This window comes from Grammomys surdaster, unplaced genomic scaffold, assembly GCF_004785775.1.
Source record: "Grammomys surdaster isolate TR1022 unplaced genomic scaffold, NIH_TR_1.0 165, whole genome shotgun sequence".
NCBI lineage: Eukaryota > Metazoa > Chordata > Mammalia > Rodentia > Muridae > Grammomys > Grammomys surdaster.
The window spans coordinates 16,693,905-16,711,330 of NW_021604613.1; the positions used below are offsets into that span (position 1 = coordinate 16,693,905).

General features: G+C 40.5%; 2 protein-coding genes and 2 non-coding genes across 6 annotated transcripts in view; 3 read left to right on the plus strand and 1 right to left on the minus strand.

The window, feature by feature from the left end:
• Positions 1-14,056, minus strand: part of Ndufs1 (NADH:ubiquinone oxidoreductase core subunit S1) — a 35,466-nt gene extending 21,410 nt beyond the window's left edge. The window contains exons 1-9 of one of the 3 annotated variants that reach the window (XM_028765559.1): positions 13,822-13,933; positions 12,263-12,330; positions 7,887-7,952; positions 7,238-7,329; positions 6,418-6,525; positions 3,677-3,753; positions 2,640-2,721; positions 2,420-2,550; positions 1,344-1,529 (exon numbers count right to left, since the gene is read on the minus strand). In XM_028765559.1, the coding sequence (XP_028621392.1) occupies positions 1,344-1,529; positions 2,420-2,550; positions 2,640-2,721; positions 3,677-3,753; positions 6,418-6,525; positions 7,238-7,329; positions 7,887-7,952; positions 12,263-12,266 (746 nt within the window). In that variant the 5' untranslated portion in view covers positions 12,267-12,330; positions 13,822-13,933. Of the gene's footprint in view, positions 1-1,343; positions 1,530-2,419; positions 2,551-2,639; positions 2,722-3,676; positions 3,754-6,417; positions 6,526-7,237; positions 7,330-7,886; positions 7,953-12,262; positions 12,331-13,663 lie in introns of all 3 variants that reach the window. The other 2 variants (XM_028765561.1, XM_028765560.1) reach the window with 2 other exon arrangements.
• An 84-nt stretch (positions 14,057-14,140) lies between these two features.
• Positions 14,141-16,921, plus strand: Eef1b2 (eukaryotic translation elongation factor 1 beta 2). Its single transcript, XM_028765562.1, has 6 exons — positions 14,141-14,529; positions 14,986-15,108; positions 15,665-15,791; positions 16,077-16,143; positions 16,501-16,626; positions 16,724-16,921. The coding sequence occupies exons 1-6, from the start codon at positions 14,450-14,452 to the stop codon at positions 16,876-16,878; spliced, it is 678 nt and encodes a 225-aa protein (XP_028621395.1). The 5' UTR covers positions 14,141-14,449; the 3' UTR covers positions 16,879-16,921.
• On the plus strand, positions 15,921-15,999 carry LOC114619915. The gene has a single exon (XR_003711239.1). It is a non-coding gene; the product is annotated as a small nucleolar RNA SNORD51 (small nucleolar RNA).
• On the plus strand, positions 16,263-16,394 carry LOC114619918. Its single transcript, XR_003711241.1, has one exon. It is a non-coding gene; the product is annotated as a small nucleolar RNA SNORA41 (small nucleolar RNA).
• Positions 16,922-17,426: the final 505 nt, after the last annotated feature.

Sequence of the window (17,426 nt, forward strand, 5' to 3'; positions counted from 1 at the left end):
CCCTAAAAACCTGTAATGCTTGGATATGGGTGGTACACAATGTCATCTCAACACTTGGGAGGCAGAGGCAGATGGATTTCTGTAAGTTCAAAGCTACCCTGGTCCAGAAACAAGTTCCAGGACACTGCCTCAAGAAAACAAACAAACAAACAAATCTGTAATAGTTTGGCTTGATGCCACTCCTGTCTCTCCTCATTAAAGACTAAAGACTATTAAAGTACGTACGCACATACTCAAAATCTTAGAAAGAAACTATAATTTATAGAGGTTTGTCCACCTTTCAACTTAAGTACTTATTTTTCATTAAAACATTTTATGGGGCTGGGTCAAATCAGTCAGTCAGTCCATACAGGCTACACAAGCATAAGGATCCAATGCCCAGAACCCACATCAAAAGCTGAATGTGGCAGTGATGCCCGCAACCTCAGCATCACAGAGTTGGGACTGGAGGATCACTAGGGCTCCCTGGCTACCCAAATCAGTGAGGTCCAGGTTCAGTAAGAGAAGCTGTCTCAAACAAATGAGGTGATATCTCCCCCCCCCCCCTCTCTCTTAGAAGCATAAAAATATAGATCTATAGATCAAAACCAATTAAATCTTAAGAAGAAAATGACACAGTGATTTGATTTTATTTTTTTTTAAAGGAGTGACCTAAAATTTAAAAACAGGGCCCGGAGGGTGGCTCAGAGGGTAAAAGCCCTTGCTGAGCAAGGCTGATGACCTGAGTTTCATCTCTGAAAGCTATATCAAGAGCCAGATGAAGTGCAAATTTCTAATCCCAGCACTCCTACAGTGTGATGGCAGGCAGAAACAGAACAGGCCAAGAGCTTGTGGGCCGGCCAGTCTGGGATATACACATAATGAAGAAATAAGAAACCTGCCTTAACAAGGTAAAAGGTAAAAACCAATTCCCAAAAGCTGTCCTTCATGTGCACACTGACATGCACCCACTTGTGCATGAACACATAACCACAGGTACACACCAAATAAAAATTAAAAACAAATAGTCAGGGATGGGAGCATGGCTCAATCTGTAAAGCCCTGGCCTAATAAGTACAAGAACCTGAGTTCTAGCCTCATCAAGATGTAAACATGCTTGTACTCCCAGTGCTGAAGAAGCAAAGAATCCAAAGCCAGCCAGTCTAACTTAATTGGTAAGTTATGGACCAATAAGAGACTGTGCCTCAAATAAAGTAGCCAGTGATCCAGGGATGACACTCAAGGCTGCTTTCTGGCCTCCAAATATACCTGCATACATTCAGGGGCTCCTGCACCACACTGTCATACACACTCAAAAGAAAAGCTTTTAAAAACAAGTTGATCAAAACCACAAAGATAAATACCTTGTTTCCCAAGGCCGGGCAGTAAAAGCATAAGGCTTAGAGGTTAGGGCCCCCACAGGACAGATATCAATGATATTCCCAGACAGTTCAGACATGAACATTTTTTCAATGTATGTGCCAACTTGCATGTCATTTCCCCTGCCCGTTGTTCCCAAGTCATCTACTCCTGCAATCTCACTTGCAAACCTAAAAAAATAAAATTTGTTATCAAATAGATGAGCTCAGCAAAAAGTATTTCTTTCCTTTTCATAATCACAAAAACAATGACTATCAAAACATTAAAGAGGCATTAGTATATTTTCAATGATAAGTATAGACAGTGAATAAAAATGAAATTTTCTCTGAAACTGAAGTGTAACACACAAATGGAAAATAGTACAAATCACACGTATACAATTCAATAAATTATCACACAATTAATACCAGACTAAAAGTTTCAAATTCAACTGAAATTGGCACTAACTGAAAGCAAACAGAAGTCACCTTATCACAACATATGAAAAAAACAAAAAAACAAAAAAACCCTACAAACCAAAAAACACCAAATCAAGCAAACAAAATTTAACTTTTTTCTAACTAAATAATGGCTATCATTTCCAGTGTTGTTATTCCATGAAACGATATGAATATTAAGTTAGCACTGTTGGGTTTCAAACCCAGGACAAATGGCTACTGAAGAGCCAATTTAACGTATCAAAGTGGACCCGGGCACCAGGTTCTGCCTGCATCTCTCAGGCACACCCAGCACACCAGGCCCCTCCCCTAAATATCTCTAGCCAAGAGGCTGGGATGCCCTTCAGCCATTTTGCTGAGTGGGTCCTTATGGGCTCTTTTCATCTACCATTTACCCTGGTGGGCTCTCTCTGAATCTCCCTTCCCCAAACCTCTCACAGCGCCTGGCTCACGGTCCCGTTCACTCTGCACTCTCCCAGGTATGTCTGCCTCTGACTGTGCACTCCCTTTTATTTATAGTAAACTTTCTCCTCCATCATTCCAGGGATTAACCAGTCATGTCTTCCTTTTATATTTCTTTATTCATTCAAGTACCCAGTGATATTCCAGAAGAGAAACATTACCTGATGCACCGGGTACACTGTATGCATCTAGTCATGATGGTCTTTACCAGGGGCCCAATGTTCTTGTCCTCCACTGCGCGCTTCCCCTCTAGAAATCGGCTCCTATCACTTCCAAACATCATGGACTGGTCCTTAAGTAGATTACGAGACAGTCAATCTAATGCTGCTAATGAAATTAAAATGAGCCAATCAAAAACATTTACAGAATTATTCTAGATACCTGCAGATCACATTCACCTCCCTGGTCACAAATAGGACAATCCAATGGGTGATTTGCTAATAAGAACTCCATCACACCTTCTCTGTATGAAAAATCAAATATATAAAGCGACATAAGAAGCTACCACTAAAAATATCTATAGACTAACTCAATATACTTCATAGATATTTTTTTACAGTTAGCATAAATTTTACATTTACTTCCAGATATGCTATCATATTAGTATTCAGGTAGCATTAAACACAGTTTGAATTTTTTCATAATGGTTTAAATATTGATACTAGGAAATTACGACTTTCATGGCTTTGTTTATTCACTTACATATTTATTTTGAGACAGGGTCTTATGAAGCCCAGCTGATATCCAACTCACAATGTGGCCAAGGATTCTGTGTCTTTGTATTCTGATTTTCCAGTCTACACCTTGCAAGTGATTAGATCACAACCATATACCATCACTTTTTTTTTTTTTAAAGTAACCACTCAATTCCTGAAATTATAGGAATGTGCTATTATGTTCCACTTTTTAAAATCATAACTTTGGGGCTGGAGAGTTGACTCAGTAGTTATAGAGCACTAGAGACCTGGCTTTATTCCCAGCACCTGTATGGCAGCTCACAACTGTCTGTAACTCCTGTTCCAGGGGATCCAACACCCTCACAAAGACATATATTCAGGAAAAACACCAACATATATAAAATAAAAATAAGTTAAATCATTTTTAACTTGAAATGAAAACAGGGCTGGAATTATATAGCACTATGTCAAATTTAATCCACACGACTCACAAACACACGCTGAGCTCTAGAGCAAATACTACTGTGTCATCAACGAACGCTCAGCTCAGTGATGCTGGCGGTGCTACTCATCTCAAGTTCTCAGCACTGATGATATTCCAGGCGATACCTCCAACACCTGAGCCAACCTCCTCTACTGTGTACTCATTTCTGCTGTTCTTAAAAAATCTGATGGGAACTCTCTCCCATGTGGGCGGCATAATCACCTCCTGACAAATCTACGGTAGTAACAACAAAGTACCTGGCTTTCTTAGATTTTTCCGAGTTTGTCAGGATATTCCAACCCTTCATAACAGGCATAGCACAAGCAGCAACAACCTAGAATTTCAAAGGAGAAATCCATACTTGTATTTATTTGTAGTTATAAGCATCCCTACACATAAAATATTGAATAAACCATTAGAAACAAAACAAGACCACGGGATATACAATGAGTTGCAGACAGCCTGAGACCAGAGTCAAAGATTAAAAAAAAAAAAAAACAAAACAGAGCAGAACAAAACAAAAACAAATATTATCTTTCAAAATCAATTTTTGTTTTCAGATAGGTATAGTGGTACATGCCTGTAATCTCAGCACTCAGAAGGCAGAGGCTGCAAATCTGAGGCCAACCTAGTCTAGCCAGGGTTTTATTTATAGTAAGACCTTTACTAAAAACAATAACAAAATTTTTTTTCATATTTTAAAAAACTATTAATAGGATAATTTGGCCATTCATGTTAATCTTAAAAACAAATAAAACATTCCTGTGGTTTGTCCCCCAAAAGGTAATGTACTAGAAGGTTGCTCCCTAATCTACAGAGGTTTGTGGAGTAGTGCCTAATTGGAGGCACCTAGGATATGTGAGAGTAGCCTCTCAGTGACTAGGTCCTGGAGATTAATTCCCACAAGAAGTAGGTTACAGCACCCCCCCCCCCCAAAAAAAAAAAAAACTCAACAACAACAACAACAAAAACGGTGGCCCTACCCAGTCTCTTGCTTTTCCTTTTCTCATATAACAACCAGATGCTTACCAAATGTGGTTGCTTGATTTTGGGATTCCAAAACTATAAGCTAAATAAACCTCTTTACTTCATAAAGTATCCAGACTTGGGTATTTTGTTATAGCATCCCCAAAGAAACTAAGACTTATTAGCCCTTAAGGATAGTCTATTAGTTTTATTCTGCTCTGAAAGTGGGTTTTTTTTTTTTTTTTTTTTTTTTGAGACAGGGTTTCTCTACTTGGCTGTTCTGGAGCTCTCTGTGTAGACTAGGCTGGCCTCAAACTCCCTCAAACTCAAGAGATTCACCTACCTCTGTTTCCTAAGAACTAGGATTAAAGGTATCCACCACTATGCCTGGCTTTTACTTTAACAAATTTTAAGACAAGGTCTCACTACATAGTCCTGGCTGACCTGGAACTTGCTCTGTAGAGCAGGCCAATCTCTGACTCAGAGGTCTGCCTGCCTCTGCTCCTGTATGTTGGTATTAGAGGTGTGCGCTACTACATCCAACCTCGTCACCATTTTTGTGCTTTCAAAATCCAGGAATGGCTACTCAGTATATAAAGGTACTTACCAAGTCAACCCTGGAGCCTACATAAAGGAGAGAAGTGATCTCACAAAGCTGTCCTCTGATCTCCATGTTTTATGACACATGCATACACATCATGCACACACACGATTAAAAAATAAAAAAATAAAAAGGTACAGTGATCAATGCCTATATTAGCACTCAGAAGGCTAGTGGGTAAAGGCTAGATCTGATACCAAGCTTAGATCTGAGTTTGATATCCAGGACCAACTCAGTGGAAGAAGAGAAACTCACTCCTCCGACCTCCACACATGCAGTAGTACATATGTGAATGCTGTGTGCACCAGTGTTCACATACACATATGAATGCATACACACAATCACATAAATACATACACTCTGCACGCCTCTGCCTCCCAAGTGCTGGGATTAAAGGTGTATGCCACCACCTGGCTTTTTTTTTTAATTTAAATTTTTTTTAATTTTTAAGAGTTTAAATATCTAGCCAGTGCTATATAGTAAGTGCTACATTTGAGGTCAGCCCAGAAAAAAAAAATGAAGTCAAGGGCCAGAGAGATGGCTCAGTGAGTCAAACCTAGTGACCTGAGAGTTCAATCCCCAGGACCCACATGGAAGAAAGAGTGAACCACACCCCTGTAAACTGTCACTCTAACCTCCACATATGAACAATGGCACATACACCTCATCTCATCTCCTAGTAAGAAAATAAATATGTTATCATTTAAATTAAAAATTTTAAAACCAGGAAAAGAGCCCTAAGATTTAGTGAGACAGCTCAGTAAGTTAAGTGCTTGCTGTGTAAGCCTGAAAAGCATGAGGACTTACGTTTGATCCCCAAAACCCATATCAAAAAGCTGGGCATGAGGCTAGAGAGATGGCTCAGTGGTGAAGAGCACTGACTGCTCTTCCAGAGGTCCTGAGTTCAATTCCCAGAAACCACATGGTGGCTCACAACCATCTGTAATGGGAACTGATGCCCTCTTCTGGTGTGTCTGAAGAGAGCGACAGTGTACATACATACATACATACACACACACACACACACACACACACACACACACACATATATATGTATACACACACACACACACACATATTACATCTTTAAAAAGGAAAAACTGAGCATGATGGTTCTACAATTCTTTGTCATGTGAAAACGGTATAGCATAAGCACTTTAGTATACATTATACACTCACCATGCATCTTAAGATTCTTTCTTAAGACGCTGAAAGCTTAAGAAACCATCTTGAATTCCTAGACTAGCTCTGACTCCACCCAGTGCAGAAGAAACCCTCCTGCAGACTGCCTATAGGAGACAATCTTCTCTTGGCTGCCTTCAGATCAGGAACTCCTGGCTCTTCCAGCACCAAATCTGCCTGCATGATGAAAGGCTTCCCACCATGATGATAATGAACTGAACATGATATGGAATTCCAAGTATCATGTACCTTTGGAGCTTTCTCAATCTCTACCAGGCACATCCTGCAATTTCCAGCAACAGACAACCTTTCATGGTAACAAAATCGAGGGATTTGCATCCCAACCTTCTCACAAGCCTAGAAGACAAAATTTTGCTTTAGAATAATTTCCCTTGGATCTTGTTCTTACTGAAACACAATGGATAGAGACATCTTTTATTATTTTATCTCCATTGCCCACTTATCTTAACCCACTCCTATATAAGTTCCTTGAGAACTCTTGCTCCATGCCAAACCCAGCAGCTCTGAAACTGCTATAACAAATTAGGTAAGTCCTCACAGTCCGGGGTGAAGTCTTTCCCCAGTATCTGCTCTGTCCACAGTCCACAATATCTTCCCTGCCAACCTGTCCCAGTGGCTTCACTCCTGGACTTCCCTTCTCTTTTGAGTCACACACTCAGCCCACATCTTACAGCTGGCTATGATTTAGTTTTATCTCTAACATCTCTACCACCCTCTAGCTATCCAAAATACTTTCCATTGTATCTTGAATTTTCTCCCTAACATTCAGTGCTTTAATGTCTGTCTATGTCTACCACAGTGTAGAAATGAAAAAAAACAAAAAACAAAAAAAAAACCAAAAAACCCGTTTAGGTCTGTGATGACCCACAGAATAAAGCATCATCTGTCTATGACCAAATTTGTTACTTCTGGAGAAATTTAGAGAAATGGCATACTATCCTTCGCTTACCTGCCTTGCAGGACATATTTCTACATTTAAACTAAACAGTATGAAGGAAATAATTTTTTTAAATAAAAACCAGAGAACACAGAGTCATAAAGTAATTACCTGCAGGACAGTGGTTCCTGGCTCCACCATGACAGGCTGACCATCAACAAATACTTCAATCAAATTACTAGCTGCTGTGCCAGTTGTTCGAACTGGTCATCAAAACAATAAGGTGAAAAACAAATTAACCGAGTTGAATTCATTGCAGCAAAGCCTAATGAATTAATTAAATATAAAAATTATCCTTTTTTACTAGTCTTCTCGCTCTAGATGCAAATCTTGTTTTTCGTTTTTGTTTGTTTTTTACAGTCAGGGTTTCTCTTTGTAGCCCTGGCTGTCCTGAGAAGACCAGACTAGGCTGGCCTTGAACTCAGCCTGGCTGAGATGCAAAGTTTTCAAGCACTAAATAAGCATCAAAGCTTTTAAAATTCAATTATATCAAACATATGTTGTCAGGTTTGGTTTTGGGTTTATAAAAACATTCAAAAATACTCATGGGGCTGGTGAGATGGCTCAGCAGTTAAGAGGACTGACTGCTCTTCCAGAGGTCCTGAGTTCAACTCCCCGCAATTACATGATGGCTTACAACCATTTGTAATGGGATCTGATGCCCTCTTATGGTGTGTCTGAAGACAGCTACAGTGTATTCTAATATACATAAAATAAATAAATCTTAAAAAAAATTAGCAAATATACAACAAAAACTTACCATATCCTTTAGGTGACTTACAAAGGCCTATCAAGGCCCTTTTTACAGGTATCCTTAACATGATGGCTAAAAAAAAAATTTAAAAAAGATTAATTTTGTAGAAGGAAAAGAACCACTTACTTATAAAATTTCTAGTACTGTCTTATGGTTTCACATACATTATTCTAAGAGAATATTCAGAAGTCTCACTGTTTGCCCTCAAGTTGTACATATAATATGCAGACCCAGAGACATTAGTTCATGCAACATCAAATAGCTAAGAAGTAGTTAGTATGTAGTAGACTTTGGGTCCTTGCAAAGGTAAAGTATGTCTGAGCTACATCTCTAGCACTAAACTTGGGCTTTGTAATACAAAGTAAAGGGCAGTTCTGATATAGCCAGAAGAAAGTGGTAAGAACTTGGACTGCAGCTCAGTTGGTACAAGAGTGCTTGTCTAGCATTGAGGAAATCCTAGGCTCTAACACCAGCACAGCATAATCCAGATTATATGCATGGGATCCCTGAATTTGAGAGGTATAGGCAGAAGGATCAGAAGTTTAAGGACATCTGCTACATCAAGTTTGAAGTCAGACAGAGATACAGGAAACATTATTTCAAAAGAAAAAGAATTAAGAATAAAGTAAAATAAGTTGCAAGAATAACTCTTTGTCATTACTAGCTATCTAAAATAAATAAAATATCTTTCTGCTTTCATTTTCTACCAGTATGTTGGGGATTTTGTTTTGGTGAGACAAGGTCTTATTAATAATCTTGGCTAGTCTTAAAGCAATTCTCCTGCCTCTGCTTCCTGGGTGCTACCACAACTATTTCTAGTATGCACTCTCTCATGATATATATTTTATATATGACCCTAAGATAGTCTGAGGTAGCTCAAAAGTCAAAAGCCTTTGATGCATCTTGAGGAGCTTCGTGCTCTCACAGTCCCACAATCTGCTTGTATTATGCTTCTATCCTAAATGTACTATGAACTCTTGGCATCTTCCTACTGTCAGTACCAATTCCCAAAACCTAGTGAAAATAGGCTTAAAAACAATGGTCCTACATTGTTTTAGGTGATTTAGAGGCCTAATCTCAATTACTTGGGACACCAAAGCAGCAGGATCCCATGTTCCTAGACTGCCTAGACCTTGAGTGAACTCAGTACTAACCTGGATAACCTGATGAGACCCTGACTCAAAAATAGAACGGTAACTGGAGAGGCTCAGCAGTTTAAGAACATTTGTTGCTCTTGTGCAGAAAACCTGGATTTGGCTCCCAAGGCTCAAATGATGGCTCACAACCATCCATAACTGCAGTTACTGATGTCGTCTTTTGATGTCTGCAAGTATCAACTCACATACAGAGCACACACACATACAAGCAGGCAAAACACTTATATACAAAAAGAAAATAAGCTGTGTATAGTGGAATGAACCTTTAATCACAGTGCCTGTGAAGCAGAGGTAGTCAGATCTCTGAGTTCAAGGCCAGCTTGGTCTACAGAGTGAATTCTAGCAGCCAGGGCTATATGGAGAAACCCTGTCTCAAAAAACAAAAACAAAACCCCCAAAACAAGAAAATAAAATACATTATTTCAAAGTTTTATTTTTAATTGAAAGTAAAGCGAGGGATGGAAATGTGGCTCAATGGTACCAAATGTGAGACAGCCCTAGGTTCAATAACCAAGACTGAAAAAAAGTCTAAATGAAGGGCTGGAGAGATGGTTCAGAGGTTAAGAGTAATGTATCAGCTCTAAGCTGTCTGTAACTCTAGTTCTAGGGTATCTGACACCTTCTTCTGGCCTCTCTGGATACCAGGCACATATATTGTGAATAGACATGCATACAATAAATAAATAAATAAATAAATAGGTATAAAAATTAAAAAATAAAACAGTGATTCTCATTTGTCCCCCAGTGACCCAGGAAGATTACTAATTATTAATGTCTGGATACACATTACAATGGGATGGGTATGCTAGCATGTAGTGGGTAGAGAGCAGAGTGCTATTAAACACCCTACAATGTATAGGACAGTCCTTTACAGTAAAGAATTAGCCAAACCAAGTATTAACAGTGTTAAAGCTGAGAAACCTTAGCTTTGCACCTGTAACCCTAGCAGGTTAGAGGATAAGTTCTAGGTCAAGCTTGCCTATATACCAAAATTCTGTCTCAAAAATAAACAAATAAGTAAATAAATAAACAAAGGCTGGATAATTTACACAAATATGATTACTTAAGCCACCGAGAACTTAAAGGTTCTCAACCTTCCTAATTCTGCAACCCTTTAATACAGTTCCTCACGTTGTGGTGACCCTCACAACCATAAAATTATTTTCATTACTACTCCATAACTATTTTTGCTACTGTTATGAATCATAATGTAAATAATTTGGAGATAAAGGATTGCCAATGGGGTCTCCTCCCACATGTTGTAAACCATTAAATTTTAAGTACTGGACTTTCTGTTTGCTCAGTTAATAATATGCACTAAGAGGCTGGATGGTAGTGGTATACTCCTTTAATCCTGGCACTTGGGAGGCAGAGGCAGGAGTATCTTTGTGAGATAAAGGTCAGCCTGATTTACAGACTGAGTTCCAGGGCAGAGAAACCCTGTTTCAAAAAATGAAAGATTAATAGTAATGATAATAATAATAAGAAGAAGCATCTGTCTTAGTTAAGGATTCTATTGCTTTGATAAAACACCACAACCAAAGCAAGTTGAGGAAGAAAGGGTAATTTGGCTTACACTTCTGCATTGTCATCTATCGATGAAGGAAGTCAGGGCTGGAACGAGGCTCCAGGCTAGAGCCATGGAGGGGTGCTGCTTACTAGCTTGCTCCCATGACTTGCTTAGTTTGCTTTCTTATAGAACCTGGGACCACCAGCCCCACCCACAACGGGCTGGTCCTCCTAAATCAATTGCTAATTAAGAAAATGCCCTAAAGCTTGCCTGCAGCCTTATTTTTATGGAAGCATTTTCTTAATTGAGTTTCCCTCCTCTCAGATGATTTTAGCTTGTGTCAAACTGACATAAAACCATGTAGCACAGTTGTTGTTGTTACAAACATGAAGTTTTTCTATGTTTGTTTTTACCTTTTAAAGATAGTAAAAAAAAAATGTGATAAGAATGTATCAACATTAAAAAAAATAGTACAAATGTTTCAATAGCAGTAGCAGTACTAATAGAAAATAGTCCAAAAACAGATTTTTTTTCCTTTTTAATTAAAAAAAAAAAAAATGTCGGGGCTGGAGAGATGGCTCAGTGGTTAAGAGCACTGACTGCTCTTCTAGAGTAGAGTTCAAGTCCCAGCAATCACATGGTGGCTTACAACCATCTGTAATGGGATCTGATGCCCATCTCTGGTATGTCTGAGGAGAGCAACAGTGTACTCACATATATAAAATAAACCTTTTAAAAAACGTGTTTGTTATGTGTTTTGTCTGCATGTATGTCTATTCACCATGTGCATGCCTGATATCCAAGGAAGCCAGGAGAGGTTATCAGATCCCTTGGAACTGTAGTTACAGACAGTTGCTGAGCTGTCATGTAATTTAGGGAATCAGAGCTAGGTCCTCTGATAAAGCCTAGGCTGGTCTTGAATTCATGATCCTCCTGCCTGTACTTCTTGAACATATCCTACTGGCATGTGCTACAACTAGCTTTTAGCTATGTAAAAACCAAGCTGGCCTGAAATTCAACAAGAGATCCACCTACAGGCCTCTACTTCTCAAGTGCTGAAATTAAAGGCATGCACTACTGCTTCAGATAAAATAGAATCCTAAACATTAAAGTCTGTAGTTATTACAGATGATATATAAGTAAACATTTAATTAACTCATAATTTATTTTATTTAACTACTTCTTTAATAATGGCAATCTACAATTTACAATACTGAATTTGCAGTTATCAAGTCTGTTATCTACTAGGTATTGGTTCTTTACCTATAGAGCAAATCTACATTGTTTCTTACGGTGTTATTATTAGGTCAGTAATTGCCAATAATAATAACAAAGAAAAAATTTTCAATAAAAACTAACATCAACTTAATCAGTAATGGCTATTGACAATCAGTTGTACAGTGTTTTTCATTTGTGGACCTTTTCCTTATTAAAAACACACCATGAGTATATTTTATTATTCTACTTACTAAACTTTGGCTGAGCAGGTAGCTTTAGTGCTAGTCCACTTCCTTTAGGCTGCACTGGGCTGTATCCATAGTACAAACAATAAACAAGTCCACAATACTAAATTGAAGGTGAATTATCAATTTTGGTACCTACTAGACTGTAAGTTCCCTGACAAATTTTGGTTATTTCTCTTTTCTGAAGACTAGCAAGTCCCCAAATAGTTTTGCCACCAAATTCCAGAATAAATGAGTTTGAGCAGTACCTACCCATTTTTAAAAAGTACTGATGAGGCTAAGCATAGCAGCCCATGCCTGTGATTCTGGCACTGGGGAACCTAAAACATGAGAATCATGAACTTGAGCCCAGCCTGAGCTACAAACATGAGACTTTATCCCATTAAAAACAGCCTGCATTACATAAAAGAATTTGAGGATAGCCTGGCTTATACGCTGTACAGTTTGTTTTACAGTGGTTTTTTTCCCCCTTTGGTGTTTTGTTTTTTGAGACCTCATTTACCTAAGACTGGCCTCAGACTTGCTAAGTCAAGGATCAACTTGGACTCCTAAACTTCAGGCTTCCACTTCCCAACCAAGGAGCAGAGTCATCAACATGCACTACCATGTCCAGATTGGTACATATATGTTTTGTTGTTGTTGCTGTTACTCCTGAGTGTTACCATATACATACAAGGGGGTGAGGCAGGTGCATGTGGAAGTCAGTTCTCTCTTTCCATCAATGTGGGTCCTGGAGATCTAACTCAGGATGTCAGGATTGGCAAGCATCAGTACCAACTAAGCTATCTCACCAGCTCTAATATGTATTTCAGAGATAGTATCTATCAAATAGGAACAAAAATAACCAGTCAAGACAGGGATGTAGCTCAGTTAATAGAATCCTTACCTAAGCACGCACAAAGTCCTCGGTTCAGTCCTGTCTCAGCCTCCCAGTCTGGGATTATGGACAAGTACCATCACATCCTGGTGTATCTCTAATAACTGTCAAAAGGTGTTGATGCTCTCTGGCTTAGAATACTAGATTTAATGACTCAAAACTCAGTGGGGGGAAAATTCCCAGAAATTTGTTTTATCTCAAAGACATGAAAACTTGAAGACACTACAGTTTCCTGATTTGCAGTGGGACTCCGAGCTAATTTTTTAATATTAATTTTTAGCTTATGTATGCATGTGCTTGTCTGTGTGTGGGTATGTGCACTTATAAGTGCCGGCGCTTACAGTCCAAATGAGAGTGGAGAATTCCCTGTTAAAGTTACATGGCAGTTGGGAATTTTCTGACTGGAATAGTGGGAACCGAACTCGGATCCTCTCTGCAAGGCACTCTTAACTGCTTGGCTATCTCTCCAGCTCCAACTGAGCTAACTTTTAGTTTTGGTCAGTTCTCCCCGTCAGTGGAATAAATAAAATACTATCCAACATGATCAACGAACTAGACAAAACAAACAATAGTGTAGACCGTTTCAAGACAGTAACTAAACAGATGCCTAATGTTTAAATCTCTCGTGACACTGGGAAATGAACCGGTCTCCTCCTGACAGGGCCATCTCCTGTTTTCCCCTGCAGCGAGTAGCTCGCAAGCCCGAACTCCCAAAGGTCTCCTGATCATCTTGCTTATGCTCCATCAGACCAGAAACTAAGGCTAGTAACTCTCACCTGCCGGTTCTCCCTGGTTCCGGAGGTGGCGGGGCAAGAGGTGGTACCCAGTCAAGGACAAGAGGAGAATGACTTGTCTGACCTAAAGGATGCAGTCCTGCCAAGAAAGAAAATATCACTCGAAGCACTTCAACTTTCCCACTTAAACGAGTCCTCACCTTTCCTCTGGAGCTTTCCAAGCTGTTCCGCTTACTTGTCCGGGTCTCTCTGACCCTTCAAAACCCGGCCGCTAAGTCAATATGGCGGCCACGGCTAACTCCGTCAGCCCGACCTGACGGACGGAAGCCCAGGAGGAACTATAAACCCAGATTCGACAACTTTCCCTCTTTGGACCTGTTCGGCAATTTCCGTCAGCCCGAGAGCGAGCCGGGAGGAAACGGAGAAGACGACTTGGACCTGCAGTTCCGCCGGAAGTAGCCGAGGCCTTGAGGCGTAGAGTTTTCGTTCAACTCCGGCTCCTCAGGGGGCGTTTCCCTTAGCTTTGGGATCCTTGAAGGTAGGCATTTTAAAATGCCTCTTTTATTAATTTCCTTCCAAACACAAGGAAAGGCCCGCGGACGGCCTGTGGGCCGTTTAATTCACAAGTCGCAGTTTTACGTGGAGGAACGAGACTAGTAACGTACTTTGACCTTTAACCTCTAGCCGGTGCAGTGGAGGGAAACGCCTCCGTCTCTATATAAGGACTTTTCCGGCCGGCGCGGGCCCTTTTTTCCCTCAGCGCTGGCCGCGGTCTTCGGGCACTCTATTTCTCCGCTCTTTGCTCGGCTCCGGGTTACAGCCGACGCCATGGGTTTCGGAGACCTGAAAACCCCTGCCGGCCTACAGGTGCTGAACGATTACCTGGCGGACAAGAGCTACATTGAGGGGTGAGCCGGGGGCCCGGGGCCACGTGGCGCGGGCCCGGCGGAAGGGAAGCGGGTCGCCGGACACTAGGGGAAGCCCAGTTAGGTCTCCTGAGGCCCGGATGCCTATGGAGCAGGACCTCCCGGGAGGAGCTCCAAGCGCAATAATTAAAATAATGTTTGCTCTCCCCGTGGCTACGTTCAACCGGTCTTTCTGCGTCTTTTGACTAGTTGGTAAATTTAAACCGGTGGCAAGCCTGATGGGATGATGGTAGCATTTGAGTTATCCTAAGTGGTAGATAATTCTTAATTTGCACAGATTCAAACATATTCTGTGCACTTCCGATTAGAAGCAACTTAGGTTAGCCCTGTAATAGTTCCCACTAGTTAGTTTGAGGGACATGGGCTCTGTCGTTTACCAGCTAGTGTTTGTGTCTTTTCTTTTAAAGGTGTGTGCACTTGTTTTTGTGTCACTGGCAGGTATGTGCCATCACAAGCAGATGTGGCAGTATTTGAAGCAGTCTCTGGGCCACCACCCTCTGACCTGTGTCATGCCCTGCGTTGGTATAATCACATCAAGTCTTACGAAAAAGAAAAGGCCAGGTAAAGGTATCTTTATGCTACCTGGATTTTCACATGACAGTAGGACCTGGGTTAAAGTTGCTTTAGCATTGTTGTTCTAGTAGAAGCTGAATTTCTTTGTGACCTAAAAAGGCCAAGAGACTGAAGTCCTCCATTTTCTCACAGAACAGGTAGAACATGGACAACTGCAGCTCAGCTTTTCCCCACAGCTCTCTGATAATGTGCTTTGACCTGGGGGGCCGCCAATGGGGTGTGAGGGTAGCTTGTTCGTTTGGTTCCTGTCGATTCTTCTGAAACTACCAGCGATGGGGGAAGTTTGGGGAAGTGGACTCCAGTTCACTAAGATTGGAAGCGTGCTTAATGAAATCTCAAACAGATGTTCATTCTGAAAGAGTGAACTGTAGTGAGTACTCAATTCTCTGCCTCACGTGGTTGAAGAGGAAGGTTGTTTACCTGGGATTGTGCTAAAGGTTAAATAACCAGAAGAGATTGGGAGTTACTGGGAAAGGAAGATTGTGTGTTTTGCCCAGAAAGGGCTTTGACACCAACCTAATGTCGTTCAATGTTTGTTTTCAAGCCTGCCGGGAGTGAAGAAATCTTTGGGCAAGTATGGCCCTACCAGTGTGGACGACACCACAGGAAGTGGAGCTGCAGATGCTAAAGATGATGATGACATTGATCTCTTTGGATCTGACGATGAGGAGGTATGACTTCATCTTTATGTGAGCATATTGTTAAGGCAGTATATCTTTAAAGCATGAATACAGATGCTGTAGCCACTGCCTGATGTGGATTCTGGCGTGGCTTTATTGTCTGCCTTTAAAAATTTATCGCTGGGTACATGATGAATAAAATCAAATCACCATCTTTCGGCTGAGCTCCTGATGGATTTGCTTTTTTCTGATAAATCTGATTGTTTTTGTGATGACCTTATCATTACATTTAAACAGAAGATAACCAGCTTTGTGGAATTTTTTTTCTCTGTACAGGAAAGCGAAGAAGCAAAGAGGCTACGAGAAGAACGCCTTGCACAGTATGAATCAAAGAAAGCTAAAAGTGGGTAATTTTATGGTGGTTTATCTTCACTGTTAGTAATGACATGGGTGGCCTTGTCCAGCACTTGGCCCTAAAGTGGTTTTCCCCCAGTTAAATCGAATGGGTCAATATTTTAAAACTTCCACAGCTACTGGTCTGCAGCTGTCCTCATGGTAGCAGTTGTAGCATTCCTCTGTGGGAAAGAAACTGTTACACAATTTAATGCCTCTTTCTTAGCCACACAGAAAGAGGAATATGCGTGACAGACACAAGGTGGATTGTATATGTTTTTTGCAAGAAGATGGCCTGTTTTAAAACAAATTGAGATTTGATTTATGGTGAGTGTTTAGGTGTGATGCATTTCTTAATCTTTTTTAGAGCCTGCAGTTGTTGCAAAGTCTTCCATCTTACTAGACGTGAAGCCTTGGGACGATGAGACAGACATGACAAAACTAGAGGAGTGTGTCCGAAGCATCCAAGCAGACGGCCTGGTGTGGGGCTCCTGTAAGTGTTTTGGAGTTGGGATTTGTGTGTTTTCAATGTTTTCCCATCAGTAAGAATTTCCTAACTCCTTTACCCCTTGATGTTCGTTCTTTTTTAGCTAAATTGGTTCCAGTGGGATACGGAATTAAAAAGCTTCAAATACAGTGTGTGGTTGAAGATGATAAGGTTGGAACGGATATGCTGGAAGAGCAGATTACCGCTTTTGAGGACTACGTACAGTCCATGGATGTGGCTGCTTTTAACAAAATTTAAGACATCCTCAAGTCAGTGCACTTGAATAAAAGCTTGAAAGATACCCTTGGCTCTTCATTTTGCTGTGAGAAATGGTTATCTTCATTCTGAAGGAAAGGATTCAGTGGCCATGTAACTCCTCGTTAGTGGTGAACTGGGCTAGAAAGATAAATACCTCAGCATTTCAAACCACGTGCACCAAGGTTGATGACCAGGCCAACTTGAAGTTGTCTTTTAGCCAACACTGTGTCATGTCATAGATATAATTAAAAAGAATAAAACACTGATGTGTTATGAAAGATTTAGCAATTATAGTATAATTTTGTACCCATTAGTGATAGAATTCTGTGGCTGTTAGCCATACATAATACTGTTTGATGATGATCAATTGTCACTAGATGTCTTCTTGAAAAACTGAAGCTTGGGCCACTAAGATGACTGATAGCCACTGAGGGTGCTTATCTAGGGTTCAGTCCCTAGAGCCTAGGTTGCAAGTTGAGTGAAACTCTGGAAGGAAGGTGCTTCTCAGACCACCACATGCATACCACCCGTACAGGAAATGTTTTTGG

Coding starts and splice junctions, on each gene's coding strand:
- Eef1b2 (XM_028765562.1), top strand. CDS start 14,450: ATGGGTTTCGGAGACCTGAAAACCCCTGCCGGCCTACAGGTGCTGAAC. Junction 14,530..14,985: donor GACAAGAGCTACATTGAGGG/GTGAGCCGGGGG, acceptor TGTCACTGGCAG/GTATGTGCCATCACAAGCAG. Junction 15,792..16,076: donor TTGGATCTGACGATGAGGAG/GTATGACTTCAT, acceptor TTCTCTGTACAG/GAAAGCGAAGAAGCAAAGAG.